The following is a 22,889-nucleotide window of genomic DNA, read 5'->3' on the forward strand; positions in this document are numbered from 1 at the left end:
TAAAATATCTTATAAAGTATTGATTCAAGATTTTAGAGCTTTATATATTTTTACTGTTTGTCCTGTGTTTTAGTGAATAAAACACAGTGGAGTTTTTTTGTTTTGTTTTAGTATTATTAAAATACAAGTACGATGTTCAGAACAAACAGTCCAGTTTTGAACTGAGCTCATCTCGCTCAGTATGGAATCGATAAAAATATTTTATACTATTTTGTCAGAATAAGTATTATATCCAAAATTTTAATGTATTTATTTGCATGTTTAATATTGAGTAGATGATAAACAGATGGAGACTGAGAAACATAAAAGCTTTGATTGTGAGAACCTTGTATGAATTATATCCTGAGAGTAAAGGACCAATTCTAACACTATTGAGATTTAATACTTAAGTAAATGACATAAATTGTACTAGTTTAACAAGATTTTTCCTTAAAGAGTTATTCTAGATTTAAAAAATACAAAAGGAAACTAAAGAAACTTGAAGGTAGAAAAATAATTTGGTTTTTTAAATTCTACCAACTTCTATTTGGTACACTTACTACTGAATAAACTCAATTCGTACTAATAGAATTCAATTTGTTACCTTGGTGTTATAATTATTTTACAGGGTTTTTTTTCCTCTTTTGTGGACTCTCTTGTAAAGGCAAAGAATATTCTGACTACCTTAAAGCTATATTTTTCATTGAAGTTTGATTTTTGATTTATCAGTTCTTTTATGCTGTTATTAGCATGTTGTAAGTTAGAATCTGACCACTTGTGGTGAACTGAAAAACTTGAATTTCTGAATAGGTTCCTGAATTTGTGGTTATCTTGCCAAGGTGAAGATAGTAGGACTTGTTTGTGTAGACAAACACAGTAGCCATTTTTTGTCATCTTTGTATTGAAATGGATTCTATATTGAAAAACCACCATGGGCATTAAGAGTGAAAAGATAGTGAATGACCAAAAATTTATACATTGTAAAAAATAGTAATTTAGCCTTCATGTGGGCACAAAAATTTATTCGCAAAGAGGCACTGGTTTTATTATTCATTCAGTGGGATTGGGGAAAGTTTATATAAGAATTCTGTAAAATATCTTTAGCTGCCAGGAGTTCTGTGGGGTCTCTTTTTTAGATGAAAAGATGAATAGTTTAAAAGATCAGCTCCATCTAAACAAGCACTATTTTGATGACAGCCTGTCTGAGCCGCAGCGCTCACTGTTAGCTACCCCAGGCACCTGATTGTGTCTGGCATATAGTAGTGAATTTCAGTGGAAGCGAATAATATGGACAGTTACTTAGAGCTCATTATCACGAAGATTGACTGTAGTATTGCTTTAGTCACTTTTTAGGTTCGTCCACAGAACAGTGGGCCGTTCATTCTATTCTCAGCCCTATTGACTACGTGTATACATTCCTTAACTATGAAAAAATTAGCCAAAAACCATAGAATTCAGATGACTATATTATGGAAACTTATAAATAAAGGCGAATAACCCAATGTCAGTGCCTATAGTGCTAGACATTCTATAATAGAAAGGAATTTATTTTTTTAATCTTGTTTATTACAAAAGAATATGTAAGAATTTGAATAGTAGAAAAATATAGGAAGTTCTAGATCCTAGTAATCCTACCAAAGAAGCAGCCATCACTGACTGATTTTCGTCTAATTATGTCTACACATATCACGTTTGCAATTTAAAAGCAAAAATGGTGATACTGTCACTCTCACTGCTTTATAACTTACGGTTTTTTTTACTTATTAAGAACATCTGTAACTGTATGTGTATATAATCTAATTTTTCTTGAATAATGTCTTTAGTATATCTTTATCCTTAAGAATACTTCTGTTTATATTGGTTTGAACGATCAGGAAGCTGATTATCTCACATAGCAGAGACTGTATGGTTGTAGATACAGATAGAGAGAGAGTCAAGGTGTAGCTGTGCTTCTCATGGATTTTCCTGCTTCTTATCCTCAGGCTGTTAGTGAGATGGCAGCAGTCCTTTCCCTTGAGTCTTCCTAAGCTCATCACTGGGAGAGAGAAGGGGATCACCATGATTTAATTAATCTGATCATCAGGGATGGGATGAACGTTGGGCAAGCATTCCATGTACCATGGTTTAATTAATTCCCTATTGAAGAGTATTTTCAAATTTTTAGGCTTATAAATAATATTGTCATGAATATCTTTGTACCATATAATTTTATATACTTGTATAACAGTTTCTGTAGACTACATTCCTGGAGTAGAATTCCTACATCAAAAGAAGTTGACAGACACTGCCAAACGAAAGTTCTAATTGGAAGTATATGTATATATCTACCAATAGAGTGCTAGTTTCCCTAAATCCCAATCAGGACTATTTACTTCGTAATCAAGTAAATTTATGAGGGCTGTTGCCTACTGGGCTCTGCCAAGGGGGCTGACTGCTACCACCATAGCTTCATCTCATTTCTAATGAGATGCATAAGCCCTGGCCAGACATTTTTGCAAGTTTGATCTATTGAACATTTATTAAATTTCAGCTGAATATTACTGATTACATTGCAGGGATAGCATTTCCCTTACACTACCTCCCTTTTCTTTTGCCTCACATTACAGAAAACTGGGTAGAAAAATACCATCCAGTCCTCAAAATTCAGCTTCAAGCCAGAAAAAATTGGTCTAGTTAAGATGAGAAGACAGCTTCTAGGATAATTCACTCATGGTATCTGAGCAAATGTGTAGGGTGAGCAGCCTGCCCATGCGAAGTGTGAGCAAGACGAAAAGAAATGGCATGGCAATCTAACAACACATTATAGAAGAAAAAGAAGAAAAAGGCATGTGGAAGACAAAAGAATCCATCCTGGAAGAAAATAGTAGTACTCAAGGAACAAAAACAAACTACTCAGTTTACCATAGAAAAATGTTATTAAGGACATAAATTCAATAAAATAAGAGCTCAAAGATAAGATGATGGGGCAAAAATGAGGCGGAGAAGGAGATTATAGAATTAATTAAATAAAATGAATCCAAACCACACCATCTCTTGTCAAAAATTAGAAACATAGACAAGTTAGAAAATCAAGTTCTAGCTTGGAGGTAAGGTTTGAGCTAATCAAAATGAATGAGGGATAGGGAAGAGTAAAGCAGTTAGAAAAGAAATAAGTGCAGAGAACAAAGGAGATGAGCTTAAGACTAGTTAGTAGTGTCCCTAAAATAACAAAACAGAAATTAATTTGAAATACGATAGAAGACAGTTTCCCCAAATGAAGAAATCAGTACATTAAGGGGACTCACTAACTATTTAAAACATAGTTGAAAATTAGGGTTACAGAACAGAATATAAACACTCTACAAATAATATAAGCATTATAAGTTATGCAGTGGGGAAGGGAAGATGGAGAAAATATAACTGTATGCCCCAACTACTCTGGCTGTCCCCAGATCCTGATCCTTTTTGATAAAACTCTTAAGGCAATAAGGATTAAATGAATTTCTATGTATTGAATAATGAATCCTCACCTTCTGCCTACTCCTTTTCACTTGCTTGGCCCAAAACACTGACAGCCAGGCTTGTGCAGTCTAGGCAGAGTATGGAGATACTTCTTTCAGGGGGAAATGGTGTAAAAGAAGAATCTGCAGATACTGACATTTGGGGGTTCTCGAAAAGCCAGGGTCCCTAGTCAGTCCCTGGGACAGTGAAGCCCACTCATGCACAGTGGACATCTGGTCATCTGTTGAATGTTCACTTTTTTGTTGTTTTTTTAAAGCATACGTTTATTGAGATACAACTTCAGACCATAAAAACCACCCATTTAAAGTGTACAATTTAGTAGTGTTTAAGTATAGACACGGTTTTATAACCATCACCACAATCTAATTTTAGAGGATCTCGCCACACCAAAAAGAAACTGTCCCCCTCCTGCCCACCCTTGCACACCCTCTCACCTCCTTCTCAGGCAACTGCTAAAATACTTCCGGTCTCTCTAGATTTGCCTATTCTGGACATTTCAAATGTAGTTTTTACTTTTAAGTAGAATGAGAAATGAACAATCACTGGACATTTCAGGAACACGTCTGAAGTGAAAGGCAGAAATGAAAATAAGAAAGAAACTCAATGGAAACAAAGGCGATCTAAAGACCAGAAGATAACTTTAAAAATGTCTATTGTTTTTACATCCATAAGATATGAAGAGGCAGTTGAAAATATGAAGATACGAAAAATATGAAGGCAGTTGAAAGAAATATTCAGAGAACAAGAAAGCTCCTGGAAATTAAGAAATGAGAAAAAAATATTCAAAAGAAGTAGAGACAAAGTTATAAAGATCCCTTGGCCAAACAGAAAAGGCAAAAATATGGGAAATGGGTTAAAAGCTTAAAAATAATCAGAGGGTTAATTCCAAATGGTAGTATTCCCAGCAGAAGAGTAAGAAAAACAGAAAATTCTGGGGGGATCTGGGCAGAAAAACCAAGACTTTATAAATCTTTAAAGAGAAAATGTCAAGAACCAAAAGACTTGAGATGGTAGATTAAGAAAGCCCATGGGTGGGGCGCCTGGGTGGCCTGTCAGTTAGATCCTCCTTCCTCAGGTCATGATCACGTGGTTTGTGGGTTTGAGCCCTGTGTTGGGTTCTGTGTCGACAGCTCAGAGCCTGGAGCCTGCTTCAGACTCAGTGTCTCCATCTCTCTCTGTCCCTCCCTATCTCTCAAAAATAAACAATACTAAAAAAAATTAAAAAAAAAAAAAAAGAAGGCCCATTGGTTTCCAGCATCATGGCTGAAAAGACCCCCCACTCCAAGACACAAGATTGTGAAATCTTAGATAACAGGAATAAAGAGATGACTCTAGGCTACCAGAGAGGGCAGTATGTGTTGTGGGTAGGTGGGGTGGGGGGAGCAGGGAGGGGGTACATGTGGGTAGGTGGGGTGGGGGGAGCAGGGAGGGGGTACATGTTAACCTAGAGAGGCCTGGGAGCCAGAGTGTCTGGACTTTTCAGGTGGGAAACAGAAAATAATGGAGCAATGGCTTCAAAATTCTGAGGCAAAATGACTTCTGACAATTACAGTAAAGTCATTTTCAGACTTTAAACAATCTTTAAAATCTATTTTACCCTTTCTCAGGAATCTATTGAAGGAGGTGCTTTAAAAAAAGGTGGGGGGGATAGGAGGAAGTCTTGCAATCTGGGAAGCAGGAGACCCAAAAGCATTGGAATAGGCAAAGGGAATTCAAAGGATGATGGTATAGGGAGCTTACAGGACAGCGGCTGTGCCTCAGGCTTACAGGGCAGCCAGTCCAGCTGGCTTGTCCAGGTGCCCTCCACAAGAGAAAACAGGAGAACAAAGAGCATAAACAAGTATTTAGAGGTGATGTTTAGTTTCTTTAGAATATTTGAGGATGGTTTAGTGACAGGTACCTAAGCAAATGAGGTTAAAAAAGAGGCAGTTTTTAACATCCAAAGAAAATGAAAATCTGTAAGAAAGGAAATGTGACTGCGGTTTACTGCGTGGTTCAGCTGTGACATTTTCATAGTCATATTAATGTAGGTACTGTGCTGTGGATTCAGTCGGGAGGAGGGGATGGCGAGTCAGGGACAAATGAGCACACGGCGACAGGAGGCTTGTGGGAAAAGAGTGCTAAGTCCTCTTCCATTGTAGAAAGCAGGGAGTAACAGTCTTGCAAAGTCTATATATAATGTAAGTTCTTTAAATTCTGAGATACATAGAAGAAACACTGAAGAGTTTATAATGTCTGCCTTGGGAGCGGATTTCAGGAGTAGGGAGGAATTGGTAGTAGGTGTCGTCATCTGATAACGATGTGGGACCTTAAAGGTGCTTATACACATTATGATTTTGATAAATGCAAAATTTTAATTTTACAAAGATAGGCTACAGAGTTTTTCTATTTTTAAAACTAGCTCCTGGTTCCTTATTTTTCTATATTTATTATGTGTAAGATCATAAATTCCATTGGATACATCAAATAAAATAGAGGACAGCCTCATGCATGTTTGCCCTTTCTGTAACAAATATCAGATGGCCTCAGTGTGCTATGAAAGTGAAAAATGTGAAGACATGGGTCTTGTCCCTCAACCCCAAGGAACTTAGAGCTTCAAGGTTAGATAGACATGTACATAACCCTTGTTGAAATATAGCTTTGATCTTATCTGCTTTGTTTTAAAACCTCCGTGACTTCTTTAGTTTGCTTTTCAGGTTTTTCTAAAATCCTAACCCTAAGTCTACCACAATGAGATACTGCTCCACACCCACTGAGATGTCTGTAATCAATAGTAATAAGTATTAGAGGGGCGCCTGGGTGACTCAGCCAGTTAAGCGTGTGACTTCAGCTCAGGCCATGCTCTCTCAGTTTGTGAGTTTAAGCCCTGCATTGGGCTGTCTGCTGTCAGCAGGGAGCCTGCTTTGGATCCCCTGCCTCCCTCTCTCTCTCTGTGTGTCCTCCCCCCGCATTGGGCTGTCTGCTGTCAGCAGGGAGCCTGCTTTGGATCCCCTGCCTCCCTCTCTCTCTGCCCCTCCCCTGCTTGTGCTCTCCCCCCCCGCCCCCAAATAAATAAACATAAAAAAATAACAAGTATTAGCAAGGGTGGGGAGAAATTGTGTACTCATACACTGCGAGTAGTAATATAAAATGGCCCAGCTGCTTTGGAAAACAGCCTGGCAGTTCCTTTACAAGGTTAAACATAGTTATCATATGACTCAGCAACTCCATCTCTTAGTATATCCCAAAGAAAAATGAGAACATATGTCCATGCAAAACTCGTACATGAACATTCATAGTGGCATTATGCATAGTAGCCAAAAACTCAAAAACAACTCAGATGTTCAGCTGATGCGTGGAAAAAAGAAATGTGGTATATCCATACAGCAAAATATTATTTGGCAATAAAAAAGAAGTATTTTCACATGCTACAAAATGGATGGATCTTGAAAACATTACACTAAGTGAAAGAAGCCGGTCACACAAGACCACACATTGTGTGATTCCATTGATGTGAAATGTGCAGAACAGGCAAATCCCTAGAGAGAGAAAGTGGTTACCTGGGGCTGGAGGGAAGGGGAAGTGGGGAGTGAGTGCTGACAGGTACAAGGGCGTCATTTTGAGATGATGGTTGCACAACTCTAAGTGCACTAAAAACCACTGAATTGTGCACCTTACGTGAGTGAATTGTATGGCTGAGAAAGGGCTATCGGGTCAGGCTTTCACTGTACTCAGTAAAGGTGCTATTTGTAGAAATCCTAACTCTAACCTACTTATCTAGCCTGTTTCCCATTCTCCCACTCAATTTTTACTTTTACTTGCATTCCTTCTGTCTGCAGAGCAGCTCTGTCTCCAGCTTGTCAAGCCCAGATGCCACTCATTCTCCCAATTCTGGTAGGGCTTCCTCCTCCATAAAATGGGAGAAGTAAATTCCTCCCAGCAGAAAGTAAACCTTGCTCTCCACCTCTCCCAGCCTTCATGTCTCTAGGCACACCCCTTTACGTCTTGCAACATATAGGAATTAATGTCTTAAGTGAAAGATAGTCAACATTTGTCAGCCACAGATAGTAAAAAATTAACCCTAGAAAATCCTTTAAGTTGCCTGAACATTAGAGTTCCTTCTTTACATTCCACTCATCAGTTTTTGGGGGTTTTTTTCCCCTCCAGGATTGGGACAGATCTCTGTGTTGTTGAATGCTAGCTGAAGAAATTGACTTGCATTATTAGGTCTTCTGTAAAATAAAAAGAACAGTGAAGCCCAGCAAACAACACAGATTGGGACCCATGGCGATTGGTTCCAACCTTCTTCCAGTCCTGATTTTCAGTTCACTCAAGCTAGAGCTCTTACCTTGTATAAGTGAACAAGGGGGAGTAATGAGAGAGACAGGTGGCAGAGGGATTGGCTTATGAACTGACTTGTCATTTGGGGCTACTTTAATTCAGTGTATATTTTGTGTGTAATGGCCTGTTTATAGTGAAAGAAGTCATCTAACAGAAGAAATGCTTCCCTTTTTTCCCTGCACTGGCTGGAAGAAGCCGCTTTTCACAATCTTTACATATAATAACCTTTCAATTTGAACAAGCGAGTATTTGTACCCCACTTTCTGCACTGTCGTGGGGTTTTACGCTCCTGTAACGAGACTCATGCTCCCTACGGCTAAGTGGTCACACTGTGAGAGGCAGGCTGAAACCCAGACCGGCTCAGAATGGCAGAATTCTGTCTTTTCACCTTAACACTCCAAGATATACACTTAATCGATAAGGATGGTAGGCGAAATCACTGGCTGTTTTGAAATCTGGTGTTCTCTACTCCTCCTCCACCAAATAAATAGATTTGATTTGTTCAAATGAAATGTGCTATCAGAAGGACTAGCTGAATGAGGGATGTCCCTCCCATGCAGTGGAGTACTTCTGCAGCGAGTATAGTTAACAAGGGAAAACAAAACGGCAAAACTGGGTTTATAACATGATGCATTTGAATTTTGATAAAGGATGTATACATAGATGCGTACCATTCCAAACAAAATTGTGTATATATTTGTGCATGCATAAAATATTTCTGGAAGGATATGTACGACATTGGTGAAAGCAGCTGCTGCTAAGAAGGGACCCAAAGTTGATAAGGGTGGGAGGAAGACAGCTTTCACTGCAGATTCTCTTCCCTGTTGTTTGGCTTTCTCCATGTGCTACACATACTGCCTTTCCCACCGAAAACCATTTATCTCATCTTCCCGATTAGTTGTTAATAGTTCATGGTAAATACACGTCAATTCGAGATGATTGTTAAATGAACAAAGCGTATACGTTTGGTGTCCATTTGCAGCACTGTTTGAGTCTCTGGCAGCTAAGATATATACCACTAATGATTTACACATTTGTCTTTTACAGAGTTACATCCATTTGGGAGAACAGTCTTCAGATCACTACGATTTCTAGTTTTATAGGAACATGGCTTGGCGCCTTCCCTATTCCACTCGATTGGGAAAGACCATGGCAGGTTGGTTTCAGCTACTTAAAACAACAAAATAAGCGTTTGTACAGTGATGGTAAAACTGAGGAAGCTAGCCAGTATGTCTGTATAAATTATGTTGTAGGGATGCCATGTCCCTGTCACTGTAACCTGGGAGACTTATTGGCCACAGGGCCCATTGGCATCCAGATCAGCCTGGTTCTGCTTTCCAGCACTGTGTTTTCTACATGTACAAGTGAGTAAATAAACTTAGTTTATGAATATTTATAGGAGTTTTTTAAAAATAAGGAAGAGATGCAGGAATTGCCTATTTTCATCCTATATGTTCATTGCCTTTGTGGTCTTAGATCCATATTTTCTTAACATGATTTATAGCCAAGTTGAATGTTGATTTTGAAAGATTTTTTTAAAAAGAGTATAGCAAAGTATGTTTTGAAATAGGGGTACGTGATATTGAGTATGTGATATCGGGTATGAGGAAACTCATAAACCTCAAGTTTTTGTTTCTGATCACAATAGGAAATAGCTAAGAAGCTAGGTTAAAACACTATGGGGTAAGTGTTCTTTTTATTCCCATCTTACAGATGAAGAAACATTATGTAACATGTTGAAGCTCACCAAACTAGTAATGAATATATCTTTATCTTCGTTTTTAATGGCTTCGTAGTACGCCATTATATAGTTATTCCCAAATGTATTTAGCAAATTCACTAGTGATCATTTAGGTTATTGCCAGTATTTCACTATTATAGACAGTGCTGTGATTAACACCTTGATTAACACCTTGAATGGATTTTCCAGTTATTTTCTTAAGATCATTTTCGCCAGATGGAACTGTAGTATTAAAAACCATACTTTCTTTTTCAACATGAAGAGAATTGTTTCTTATTACAAAAACAGTACATATTTATTTAGAAATTTTAAGCAACGTTAATAATTATAAAGGAGAAAGTAAAAAACTATCAAATATCCCAATCACACAGTGGTGACCCTCATTTCATTTTGTATTTTGGTGATAATTTGTGCAGTTCTCTCTGTGTGTAACTATAATGTGTCATTTTTTTTTTTTTAATGCCCTGTCCAGAGTCACTTTATTGCTAAATTAAAGAAACACTTTTTAGACCTTACTGTCAGGGCTTCTCTGAGCATTAACTCACTGGAAACACAGTATTTCCCTGCTTGAAACTTTTTTCTTGACTTTCTGCAACTACCGTGTCCACTGCTTTTCTTTCTGCTTCTCCAGTTTCTCCTCAGCCTCCCTGAGAGCTGCTTAGACTGCCTCTTGTTAAGATACCAGTACTCCCTTGATTTCTAACATCTTTTTTTCTCTCACTCTCCCTGCATGACCTTATCCATTGCCGTGACTGCAACTAAAAAATGGCTAATGAATCCCAAATCTTTTTTTTTCTTTAATTCCAAATCTTTATCTCCTGCCTGGGGCCTCTGAGCTTCAGACTCATAAATGCAACAGTGTGTTCCTCTTGAAGTTCCATAGCTACCTTGAACTCAGTGTGCTTAATATCCCCCTGTGATATAAGTAGACTGTCATCCACCCATTTGCTCGAGTCAGAAACCTGAAAGTCAACAGGAGCGAGAGGGGCAGAGAGAGAGGGAGACAAAGAATCTGAGGCAGGTTCCATTCTGCTCTGCTGACAGCGCAGAGCCTGACACGGAACTTGAACCCACGAACCATGACATCATGACCTGAGCCAAAGTCAGACGCTCAACTGACTGAGCTACCCAGGTGCCCCATTGATTCTAGTTTTTTAACATCTCTTGGATTTATCTTCTCTCCGTTTTCATTTAATTCGGTAACTTGTACAGGTGTCTCTCATCTTGCTTTATGTCATCCCTACTGAACCATTCTTTACATGCCAAACCTCAGACCTGATAGTGTTATTTCTCCTGCTTAAAATCTTCCAGTTGCTTCATTGCTTGCCTTAAATAAAGTCCAAGCTCTTTGGCATAGCTTATAAGGCCTCTATGATCTTGTTTCTGCTTAGATGCGTAGGGCGTGTTATTCAGATCGCAACTTTTCCACTTGCTGTGTGATTGAACAGGTTCACTGTAACATGGAGGTAATAGTTGTGAGGACTAAATGAGATCATATGTAAGAAATAGCTGTTATCGTAATTCATAATTAACATCCTTATTTATAAGTCTTTGGAATATAGTACTATCATTTCCTTAAGATAAATTCTTAAAGTGGAATTTCTGGGTATGCCTATTTTTCATCATTTAATTTTTTTCATCATGGTAAGTGTACTCTTTAATCCCCACCCCCTATTTTCCTCATCCCCCTTCCCCCACCTCCCCTCTGGTAACCCATCAGTTTGTTCTCTTTTGTTAATAGTCTCTTTCTTGGTTTGTCTCTCTCCTTTTTTCCTTTGCTTGTTTTTGTTTCTCAAATTTCACATATCTGTGACATCACATGGTATTTGTCTTCCTTTGACTTCTTTCACTTAGCATTATACTTTGTATCCATCTGGGTCATTGCAAATGGCAAGATTTCATTCTTTTTTTTATGGCTGAATAATATAACATTGTATATATATGCCATATTTATGTTGGATATTCATCTATCAGCGGATACTTAGGCTGCTTCCATAATTTGGCTGTTGTAAGTAATGTGCTGCTATAAACATAGGGGTGCAAGTGTCCCTTTGAATTATTGATTTGAATTATTGATTTTATGTTCTTTGGATTAAATACCCAGTAGTGTGATTCCTAGATCGTAGGATAGTTCTATTTTTAAATTTGGAGGGAACGTCCATACTGTTTCCACAGTGGCTGTTTCCACAGTGACCAGTTTGTGTTCCTGCCAATAGCACACAAGTGTTCCTTTTTCTCTACGTCCTCGCTGACACCTGTTATTTCTTGTGTCTTCAGTTTTAGCCATTCTGATAGGTGTGAAGTGATACCTCATTGTCGTTTTGATTTGCATTTCCCTGATGATGAGTGATGTATATTATATGTCATTTTTAATCTTTTTGTTTCCCTTCAGCAGTATGTTATGGAGGTCATTTCTCATCAGTGAAAATTTATATATATATAATATTCCATTATCTCGGTGAAATCATATATCAGTTTCTTATAAATGAACATTTAGATTGTTTATAGTTTTGCAATTATTGATTTACTATTACTAATTACGGTGATTATAATCATTTTTAAACATACATCTTTGCCTATTTGTCCAGTTTTCTCTAGTATAATGCCTAGATAAGAGCAGAGTTAAATTTTTGATATGTATCTCACTTTCCAAAGGCTTTAAAGGGATCTGGATTATATGTCTTGTACTTAAATGCCCATTTTGAGTCCATTCTTTGTGCTTTGTAGTAGATGTTATGTCTCCTAGACAGACAAGTTGTTCTTTTATGTTCAGTAAGTGTGGTGGCTTTGTCCTTGCCTATTATATTTATCTATTATATATTACAGAAATCCCTGGAGCTTTTGGGTGTCACTGATACCCTGTTGAAGGTTTTAGTACTGATACAGGTTTTGTTTACATTTCCTTGGCCATCTCAATGATCACTAGGAGATGGAGAATCCATCTTAAGGAACTTAGTTTCATTCAGCAGGATCAGTGATTTCTCAATTGGAGCAGGACAATCCAAATCATTGAAAAGTATACACAGAAAATTGTATTTTAGTCTGTAGTAGATTCATTACTTTCAGATACATGCAATTAAATCTAAATACAAAGTACTGATATATAAAGCACCGTGGGCTGCCACCTTTAATGAGTTGGTAAGGTAATATGTGATTAACATGTCAGTTTGCATATAGATGGAATATTTTAGAATGTAAATGTTTGACATTTTACACCTGTCTAAATCATAAGTAGAAGTAGAAACTGAATTATGTGGAGTAGATGTGCCTTTGTAAAATCTGAGTTTAGATTTGAATAGAAAATATATATGTTAATGATTTACAGCCCATTTATCCATTTTGGATTGTCCAGGCTTTTAGCTACTGACTCTCATTTTCCTACCTCAGTGCTTGTTTACAGTAAGAGGTAATCTGGATCCAAATTGATGGTTTCACTTTTTAAATTAATGTGAGGTTTCTGTTTGAATTACTGACTTTGAAAAGAGATTTTCCAGCTTGTTAATTTCTGTAAAAAGTGCTGGTCCTGATTAAGATGTTTGATTCAACTGGAATATTACTGGTTCTTTAATTATCCTTACTATTAGGTTGTTTTCAGAGTGTTCCAAGTTAATGACCTACTTATTCACTGTAATCTTTTTAAAGGTATGAAACCTACTGTTGGTGAAATGATAGAATGAATGTATGATTAATCATCTTTATTCATATCATAATCACCTGCCCCTCTCTCAGCAGCTATTTACTGATAAACTAGAGAAATGATGCTTCATTTTTTTCTTTCACTTTTTAATTTCAGCAAACAAGGTGTCTTGTTTTGTTCTGTTCTTCATAAGTAACTACACAGTGCAAGTGCTCAGTGTGGCTCTTGATACTGACAGACTCTGCCAGAGTAACAATAAGCCTGATAAAGAAATATGGCATTATCTCAAAATGGAGATTTTTCTAGAGCAAAATTTCATGAGAAGAGACGACAGTATATACTTAATACTGTCTAAAATATAGTACGTATAAAGAAGACATTTTGGTTCTCTGTTCCTTATAGCCCAATACAGATATGAGAATTCGTGATAAAGCAAGCTTTTCTGGATTGTGATCTGATTTTATTTATATTCTAGTTAGAGGAACAAGAGTATCTGGTCAAGTGAGTGTTTCTTATTTAAAAACACAAGTACAAACAACCCCACAAGAAATGTTTATATGTATTAGTTCAATTTCCTGTACTTTGAAGTCAAATCTGACTTTGTATAAAGTTCCAGAGGCCAGACATAAACTTACAATGATGTGAGTCCTGTATTGAGCAATTTCAAGCATATGTATATTTCTAAAATCATTTCATCACCAAATGACTGAAAAGGCCCATTGAAAATATGGGGCGCCTGGGTGGCTCAGTCAGTTAAGTGTCCGACTTCTGCTCAAGGTTATGATCTCACAGTTCAAGGGTTTGTGCCCCGAGTCGGGCTCTGTGCCGACAGCTGGAGCCTGGAGCCTGCTTCAGATTCTCCCTCTCTCTCTCTGCCCCTCCCCCGGTCATGCTCTTTGTCTCTCTCTCAAAAATAAACATAAAATTTTTAAAAAACCTGTAATCTCAGTGAAAAAAGTTTTTTTTCCATTTACTAATATGAGTTTTAGATGATTTTAAGTAATTAATGACCAGTGAAAAAAGAGAGTAGGCATCTTTATAGTTGGAGGAAGCCTTCTCTTGCAGGAGGCAGGAAAAGGCTTTGTTAAAGAAAATATGGTATGGTGGCTACCCACAACCATGTTGGTCATTTTTATTGTTTTCTAAAAAAATATTTGCAAGACATCTTCTCTTCCCTACCTTGATTATTTGCCTTTAAATATCAGCAAGAAAATAAACATTTAAATTTCCTGTAACCCAAGTAGCTCCCTTTACTCCCAGAGAATGCTGTTATATTTGCTGTTATATTTACACATTTTGACTGTGGAAAACCTTTGTACATTATAATTATTTGCTGTAGCTAAAAGCTAATCAGTAAGTATTTAAGTTCTTACTGTGTACAAAGCATATATGCAGTGTAAGTATAACATGTAAATATTACACAGGATGGAAATTTAAATAGTTGGTAACAATAATTTAGATTCAGATTTAATATGCTCTAAATGTTTTATAGAATAGTTAATGAGTTTTTCATCTGGAAAATGTCTTTATCAAAACATAGGCCAGTTTTTCATGTTATTAAAAAAGATTAATGGGGGCACCTGGGTGGCTTAGTTGATTAAGTGTCTGACTTCCACTCAGGTCATGATCTCACAGTTCATGAGTTTGAGCCCTGCATCGGGCTCTATGCTGACAGCTCAGAGCCTGGAGCCTGCTTCGGATTCTGAGTCTCCCTCTTTCTCTGCCCCTCCCCCACTTGCGTGCGGGCACGCGCTCTCTCTCTCTCTCTCTCTCAAAGATAAATGAACATTTAAAAAAAATAATGGGAGGTTAAGAAATGTTATTCTGAGGAAAGGAAATTTGCCATAAAGTTTTTAAACCCCCTTGTTTTATGAATAGGTAGGTAATGTGATGATTAAGAGCTCTAGTATCAGATTACTAGGTTCAAATGCTGGTTCTGCCACTTACTAGTGAAAATTAAATTATATAATCCTTCTAAAGTACTTCGTTCAGAACCTGACACATAGTTACTGCTTAATTAATGTTACAGGCATTTGTGACATATAAAAGGACTATATTTTTAGCATTACCATAAAATGCAAATTCCATTATTTGGGTTTTCAGAGTGTTAGAGAATGCATTGATTGTCTCCTTGTGTTATATGTTCTGCCCAGCCTTAGGGTCTAACCCTGATTCTCTTCATTGCTGGGGACTCCGGAAACAGCTTTTCTCCCTCTCCTCCCCTCCCATCCCTTTCCTTTTGTCCTTTCTTCCCTTCCTCTTTCTTCCCTTCCTCTTCCTTCCCTTCTTCCTTCCTTCTTTCCTCCCTCCCCTTCTCTGTCTTCTTTCCTTCCTTCCTTTTTTCTTTTCCTTTTTTTCTTTTTCTTTCTTTCTCTTTCTCTTTTTCTCTCTCCCTTTTCTTCCTTCCTTCCTTCCTTTCTTCCTTTCTTCCTTCTTTCCTTCTTTCTTTCTCTTTTATTTTCTCTTCCTTTCCTTTCTTTCTGAAAGGCTGTAGTTTAGATCTCCTTGGAAAGGCTTGAGTAGTTATTATATTGCATTTCTTTCCACACGTAAGAATTTGTATAAATGCCATGACCACTGCTGGTGTATGTATTTTAGACCATAAAATTTAAGACACTTGTAGGAGACAATTTGAAGTTACAATGCAGAGCTTTTGTGTCTAGAGAACCTACAAGTGCCTTTACACTCTGAACTTGAGTGCTGCTCTAAAACAGAATTGAACCAGATAATCACATCTCTTCTGAGTATACTTATTTCCTATAAAGTTAAAAAGCAATATTGATTGAGGATTTTTAAAAACAATTTAAAATTGTTTAAAAAATATTCATACTTATTTCCATAACATCTTCATTAGGCATTGTTATATTTAAAAACCGTTTTTTTTCTCGAGTTTTAGCAGCTTAAAAATGTAACATTTGTGAAAAATATATATTCATTTTCTAAAGTCACAGATGCTACAGTTAATTCACAAATTGAAGCTAGAGATCATAAGGATTACTAGAAATACTGCTAGAGTAAGGGATAAAACTAAGATCACAGCTTTAATTATTAAAGGGTGGCATGTTTTTAGGTTAATTGGTGTTTCATTTATCAAAGGTATTATATGGTGTCCTAGGTAGACCAAAATAAAACATTAACTTATATGAATAGGAATTATGTTTCAAGCATGAGGAAAAGAAAAACAACCCTATAATACTTAACAGACAGAAAATGGCTTTGTATTTAAAAGGTGGGCTCACTGTATGGTAACCATGCTGATAATAACTCTTGCCAGGGCTTTCACGTGGGTGAGAAGGGTGCTAGCCAGGTTCACTGAGTTGCGTGGTCTTGGAGAGGACCACTGTAGCTTAGCATCACTTCAGCAAAATTGGAAACTACACACCTCTCCACAAACAGCTCCTCCTGTATGTTTGCTTGGTCATAGGAAAGCGGCAGGGTATGCCTGGATCAGTGCAGACTTAAACCAGAGAAATGCATCCGGGTGAGTAGATTCATCTCTAATGTTTTCTTGCATCAGACAAGAAATACTATCTGCTTTAAGAACATCTGGAAAAACACAGCACTCACAATCAAATACAGAAGAAAATACAAATGGTCATTTAAAGCTAGTAGAAGTGTCATCGGGCTTTGAAAGATGAATTCTCTCTGTCATGCCAGCGGGCATTCGTGGTAAATAAGCACAATAAAATAAATATTAAAAAGTAGCTTGTGAGAAATTTAGAACTAGCTGCCTGGGTTTTATCTTCCTTTTTTAACCTGGAAGAGCCAGTCATACTAATGATTGTGAGTTGTTCTGTTTCTAGGTTTTCTGATCTGTAGACAGATCAGTTTCCCTATGATATATCTATGACATCATATACCTTTCTGAAAATTATAATTCCATTGCAACACATATTTTTAAGAATTTATTTTAAAAATTAAATCTCCAAAAGCAAATAATCTTAATTTCAACTTAATATTGCTTGGTTTATAGTAGGGACTAATAGTTTTGAATGAATGGAGTCATTTGTAAGAGACTATTAAAAATGACACACATATCTACCAGTGGTTGGTTTAAAATCAGTTTTTGTAATTATGCTTCTTAAAATTTATGAAAAATGACAGCTAGGAGCAGGGAGTGCCCTTCTCTTTCTGAGATGAGGCTACATATGGTGAATACAATGCAGTGTGTTGTACGGCTTTTGAGAGTCTTCTCGTAAGCTTTTATGCTCCCCAGACATTTCATGTAAAGATTGGCATGTATTAAAGAGGATTACCAGGGCAAGGGAATTGTTCTTACAACAGTATAACATTGCTCATGAACTATTTTATTTTATTTTATTTTTAAATGTTTTATTTATTTCTAGGAGAGAGAGAGAGAGAGACAGCGTGAGCAGGGGAGGGTCAGAGAGAGAGGGAGTCACAGACTGAAACAGGCTCCAGGCTCTGAGCTGGCAGTCAGCACAGAGCCCGACGCGGGGCTCAAACCCACGAACCGCGAGATCATGACCTAAGCAAAAGTCGGACGCTTAACCGACTAAGCCACCCAGGTGCCCCTCATGAACTATTTTATTTGTTTTGGAACTGCCGCTTCTAATTATTACCTTGCAGTGTCAGTTACTAAGAAATACTTAGTGATCATAAAAGGTTTTTTAAATAAAGTTTGAGAGAGAGATAGCGCATGTGCATGTGAGTGGGGGAAAGGCAGAGAAAGAGGGAGAGAGAATCCCAAGCACTGACAGCACAGCGCCTGGCACAGGGCTCGATCCCACAAACAGTGAGATCATGACCTGAGCCAAGAGTCAGATGCTTAACCAACTGAGCCACTAAGGCACCCCAGTGATCACAGAAGTTGAAGTTTTACAAGTTAAAATATAGAATATACAAAGTGATAGCGATGCATGGTACTTCACAGCTTTTGTGACAGATTCTAAAATAATACAGCAGCCCCATGTTTTAAGTACGAGAGGTACTATTATCCCTGTTTTGCCCATTGGGAAACTCAGGCTCCACTGGCAAGTGACTTGGCCAAGGCCATGCAGCCAGAAGTGGGTCCACAGCACAGCCCGTTCTTACTCCACGGACTGTGTTACTCCCCAGAAGAGCCAAAGAAAGCTCCTAAGCAAAGTATTAAGGAATTTTTAAAGTGGCCTCATGTTTTTATACAGTTATTTTAAAACTTCTGTTGAATATCTGAAGCTAATTTCAGAAGAAAATCCTCATCTAATTTCAAATACCTGATCATCACTTTAGGAAACCTGCAGCAGCTCCTAAACTGCCAGTCAGTGACTTAACCGACTAACTGTCGTGTGGTGGCATCAAAACCTGTGGACGTCATCTTGGCAACAAGACGAGGGTGAACATCTACTTGCATTTAACATGTATTATAGGAACCTAAGTACTCTTGTGCAGATTATAACTCAAATATATGTAATTACTTTACTCTCATATCACCTAACAAATGCCATCTACGTTACTGAAATTGATCCTTAAAATTTTGAACCACAATGTAGAGGGTCACTATATTACTGTGGCCGACTAGAACAGTTAATAATACTTGTTAGGTTCGAGTGATGAAGAGGACAGCAGTCCTTAACCAGGAGTCCGTAGATGGGGGTCTGTGAGCCCCTGAAGTTCTATGACATACATTCAAAATCTGTACATCATGTTTGACAAGAAGGAAACATGGGTTCAGTTAGATGTAGTTTTTAAAAAATATTCTTAAAGTCCTTGAAAAATACTTTTCAAGGAAGGATTTTTTAATAGGATCAGCTGCAGAGATGGTGTATTTGGGGAAATGATGGTGTTCTAGATTATAGTGGCAACTTACATGTGCCTACTAGGAATGTGAACTAAAAGATTATCATCAGTTTATAGCTTGTATGTACTATGTGCCACATATTGTTTTAGGCATGGTTCTAAGTACCACATGGTGCATTCTGTCATTTACTCAGTACAGCAATCCCTGTGAGGTGGGTTTTATGATAATCCTCGTTTCACAGGTGAGAAACCAACGTACAAAGAGGTAAGCTGACTTTCACAGGGTCCCATATTTAATAAATGGCAGTGCCAAGATTCAAATTCAGCCTAATAACAAAAATTAGAGTCCTTGGGGCACCTGGGTGGCTCAGTCAGTTGAGTGTCCGACTTCAGTCAGGTCATGATTTCACGGTTCATGGGTTCAAGCCCCATGTCAGGCTCTGTGCTGACAGCTAGCTCAGGGCCTGGAGCCTGTCTTCAGATTCTGTCTCCCTCTCTCTCTGACCCTCCCCTGCTCATGCTGCCTCTCTCTCTCTCTCAAAAATAAATAAAACATTTTTAAAAATTAAAAAAAAAATTAGAGTCCTTAAATCATTCTGTAATACTTAGAACACGCTTTGAAAAGTCTCAACACTACTTAGATACATCAGTAATGTCTGATCAGGAGAGAGCAGTGTGGTCTTCAGGTGGAAATAAGCTTGTATAATGTTGAAATGTCGTTCAACCAGCAATAACATTGATTTGTTGAACCGAGAAAGCATACAAAGTTAAATCTGTATTATTTATTGAGAAATTGTTTTTTTAGCTTATTAGGGTGGAATTGTTTTATTTCTGAGGTTAACACAACTTATTGCTGATACCATGTACCTAAACTCTGTAATATTAGGCCTTTCTTAATGGTGAGTATTTTAAGGGACCACTGACCTTTTTTGGTTTAAGTGATGAAAAAAAAATTAAAAAGGAGTCATTTGGTTCAGAGAAAGGATAATAGTAGTACTCTAAGCAAGATGCTTTGTTCATGTGATGTAGCTACTCGTTTTTTAAAATGGGGTTTTTAACAGCTAATTGTGATAATTTTACCCACTTGGATTATATGTGTCATGCAACAGGATTTGTTTCTTCCATTTAGTGGTTAAAACATTCTGTTAATATATAAAAAACTAGATAAAAAGAAGGTGGTCATTTTGGTGGCAAACACTCGTGAATGACTTTCTTTACATGAATGCCTTTGAGTTTTCTATTTTCCTTAAACAAAACAGGATAATTATATGTATAGCCAGCCCGGATGACCGTAATTTGGAGAAATGTCTGTGGCACTGCAGTTGGATTGTCTGTTCAGTAGACGACACCACAGTTGTTTTTGTTTTAAGCCTACTTGTGGCATGAATGTTAAACAGAAGCATCTGTGTGTGAGACAAGTACACAGTTTTAAATGGAAAACCCCAAGATCAAAGTATGAAAATGCGTGGTGAAGCTGGGATGGTTTGATCAGTCAACATGAAATCTCTTGCCATTGTGTAGTTAAAAATTGTTTAAAGCAGTTGTAAGAAGGTCGGTAGGAAATTCCACCATGAGGACTTTAGAGAAAAGGTGATTTAGGTGGCAGCCTCCCCTGACTCCTTTCAGGGGCTCCTTTTGCTGTTCCCTGTCCTGAGAATAAAAAGCAGGAAGCTTGCCCTTAAGTGAAGAAATTCTCCTTTAAAAACCAGTGTGTTACAGCTAAGGGCTACTCATTTCAGGAAAGTCCAGCAGGAAAGCCTGACCCGTCACTAGCAAACAGTCTTCAAAGCCAGTCCAACATTTTAACTTGCTGATGGCTTGGATTTCTTGAGAACTGAATACACAGCAAGTGCTCTAAGCCTTCGCCCCTCATTAGACAAAACTTCTGGATTAATATTTCATCTTCGGCATTCCACTGGAGGTGCGGTACGGCAGCTGCTTAAAGAATGTGCGTGTGACTGTATGTACGTGTTTGGAAACAAAGAGCCATACTGAAATTACAGAGTGATTCAAGTAGAATTTAGTGACCCAAACTGGAATCTGGCTGGGATTCACGAGGGATTATTATTCTCCCTACACTTTGACAGTGTGCTTTTTAACAAAGTGCAGGTGCTCACACTTGGCTAGTGATCAGACTCACAGCAGGACAAACAGAGGAGTATTATCCCAAATATTTACATTGGGTGTTAAATAAAAACTAAGGTAAGAAGTTCAATGCTTTACATAGATAGTAAACTATGCATATTATTTTATTTATAACCCCATGTGTTAAGATGGGACACTGTTAAAGTAACAATCACTTAAAAAGCAACAACCAACAAACCAGTATTTAATTTGGTACTTAAAAGTAATAATTAGAAATCAAATGGAAGCAATGCCTAAAGTAACTAATTCACAATAAAAACCATTAATTCAGGCTCTACTTATTGAAAATAAGATCATTCAACATGGGCTCATCTAAAATGTATCTGTAGAGACAGAAAAAGGGTACAGGTTAGCAAAGTATTAAATAAGATTTCAGGGAGTCCCTAAAATTATTTTTAAGAACTTCAGAATTGATTATATGCAAAAAAAACTTAACTGCACATTTCTTTTAAATTCATTCATACATGACCTTATTTGAAGCAGTGTATTTGCATTAACTAGCAAAATTCATGTCAGTAAGATATTTTTGAAGTATTTTATTTCCCAGATATTTGACTACTTTGAACTAGTTGTTCCAATGATTAGTCTCAATTTCTACTGAAACTTAAGTCTTTAATGTAGACATGCTGCTGAAAATAAGGCAATTTCTCTATAATCTGCTCATGAATAGAAAACAAATCTTTGGTTTTTAGTTAAAGTGACAGGAAGGATTGAGTGCAAAAAGAAATCCTAAAGAACCAAAGCAATGAAAAGGCTCTTAATAAGCAATGGGAAACTCCAAACCCCATCAAGGTCAATAGAGTACCTAAGGCACCTCAGGTTCAGATGATACAATCATCTTTGCTTAGAGTTCTAATAATCTATGTACAGGATTTTTACCATCTTAAGAATGTGCAGCCAAAAAGGTAATGTCCAAAAATTAGAAGAGAATCACAAGAGTTGATAAATGGGAGACGTGTCGGAGATCCTCTCATTCTACCTCCCATTTTTATAGATGAGGAAACTGAGGCCCAGGCAGGAAACAGAGGTGACATCAGAGTTTGTGTTTCCCAATTCCTAGTCCATTTCTCTTACGGCAGGGCAAAGTCTAGCTTTTAATTTTAACTGGCTAGTAAACCCAAGTGTGAAAAGTTTCAGAGGTGAATTTGAGTGAAAAAAAAAAACAAAAACAAATCCCCATCAAATCCCCAAAGGCAAGTTGGAAATGTATAATACTTTACTGTCTTAATTCCTTTATACCATGTGTTGGACAACTTAGCTCATATACTAATTGACGTATGCAGTTCTTTTCAGTTCTATCTAAAGAGAGCTAATAATCAATAGACCCAAATTAAAGAGAAAGTACATAAAGATTCCATTGGAGCGTACATAAGGCCATGGTACTCAATGTGAACCATCACTTCTTGGGAGAAGGAAGACATCCACTGTCCAGTTCAGAGAGAAAGTTCCTGACTAGTTATCCAGTAGACTCTCCACTCTTCAATGGGGAAGATGATGCTTATATTTTTAAAAATCTCTACAAAGCTCACATACAAGACAGTACATCTTAGATTTGTGACTGATATGAGCATTTAAGGCTGTCATTTTCAAGTATAAAAGTTTAGTGTTCCATTACCCAATCTGTGCAATAGACATAGCTGTTAGCTCAAGTCATGGAAATTAACAGAAGCTCACCAAAGACATAAATAAATCATAATTTAGTTAACAGCAAGTTTAAATGTCAGAAAGACGGGGGGGTGGGGAATTTATGGGTTAGATTATGCTTCTCAGAACTGCATGAATTGGCTCACACTGACACTCTAACACTATTGGCTGCTGCATGGCACT

The 22,889-nt window shown here is 37.4% G+C and overlaps 1 protein-coding gene across 7 annotated transcripts in view; it reads left to right on the forward strand.

Annotated features, from left to right (window-relative positions):
- The window catches only part of PIGF (phosphatidylinositol glycan anchor biosynthesis class F), a 36,255-nt gene that overhangs the window by 12,131 nt on the left and 1,235 nt on the right, over nt 1-22,889 (forward strand). For 3 of the 7 annotated variants that reach the window (XM_039245917.1, XM_039245919.1, XM_039245918.1), the window contains exons 5-6: nt 8,848-8,956; nt 9,054-9,164. In XM_039245917.1, coding sequence (XP_039101848.1) covers nt 8,848-8,956; nt 9,054-9,164 — 220 coding nt within the window. Of the gene's footprint in view, nt 1-8,847; nt 8,957-9,053; nt 9,165-13,334; nt 13,512-18,410; nt 18,514-22,889 lie in introns of all 7 variants that reach the window. The other 4 variants (XR_005530810.1, XR_005530811.1, XR_005530812.1 and 1 more) reach the window with 4 other exon arrangements.

Source organism: Hyaena hyaena, unplaced genomic scaffold (genome assembly GCF_003009895.1).
Source record: "Hyaena hyaena isolate Hyena2069 unplaced genomic scaffold, ASM300989v1 scaffold_274, whole genome shotgun sequence".
Classification (NCBI taxonomy): Eukaryota; Metazoa; Chordata; class Mammalia; order Carnivora; family Hyaenidae; genus Hyaena; species Hyaena hyaena.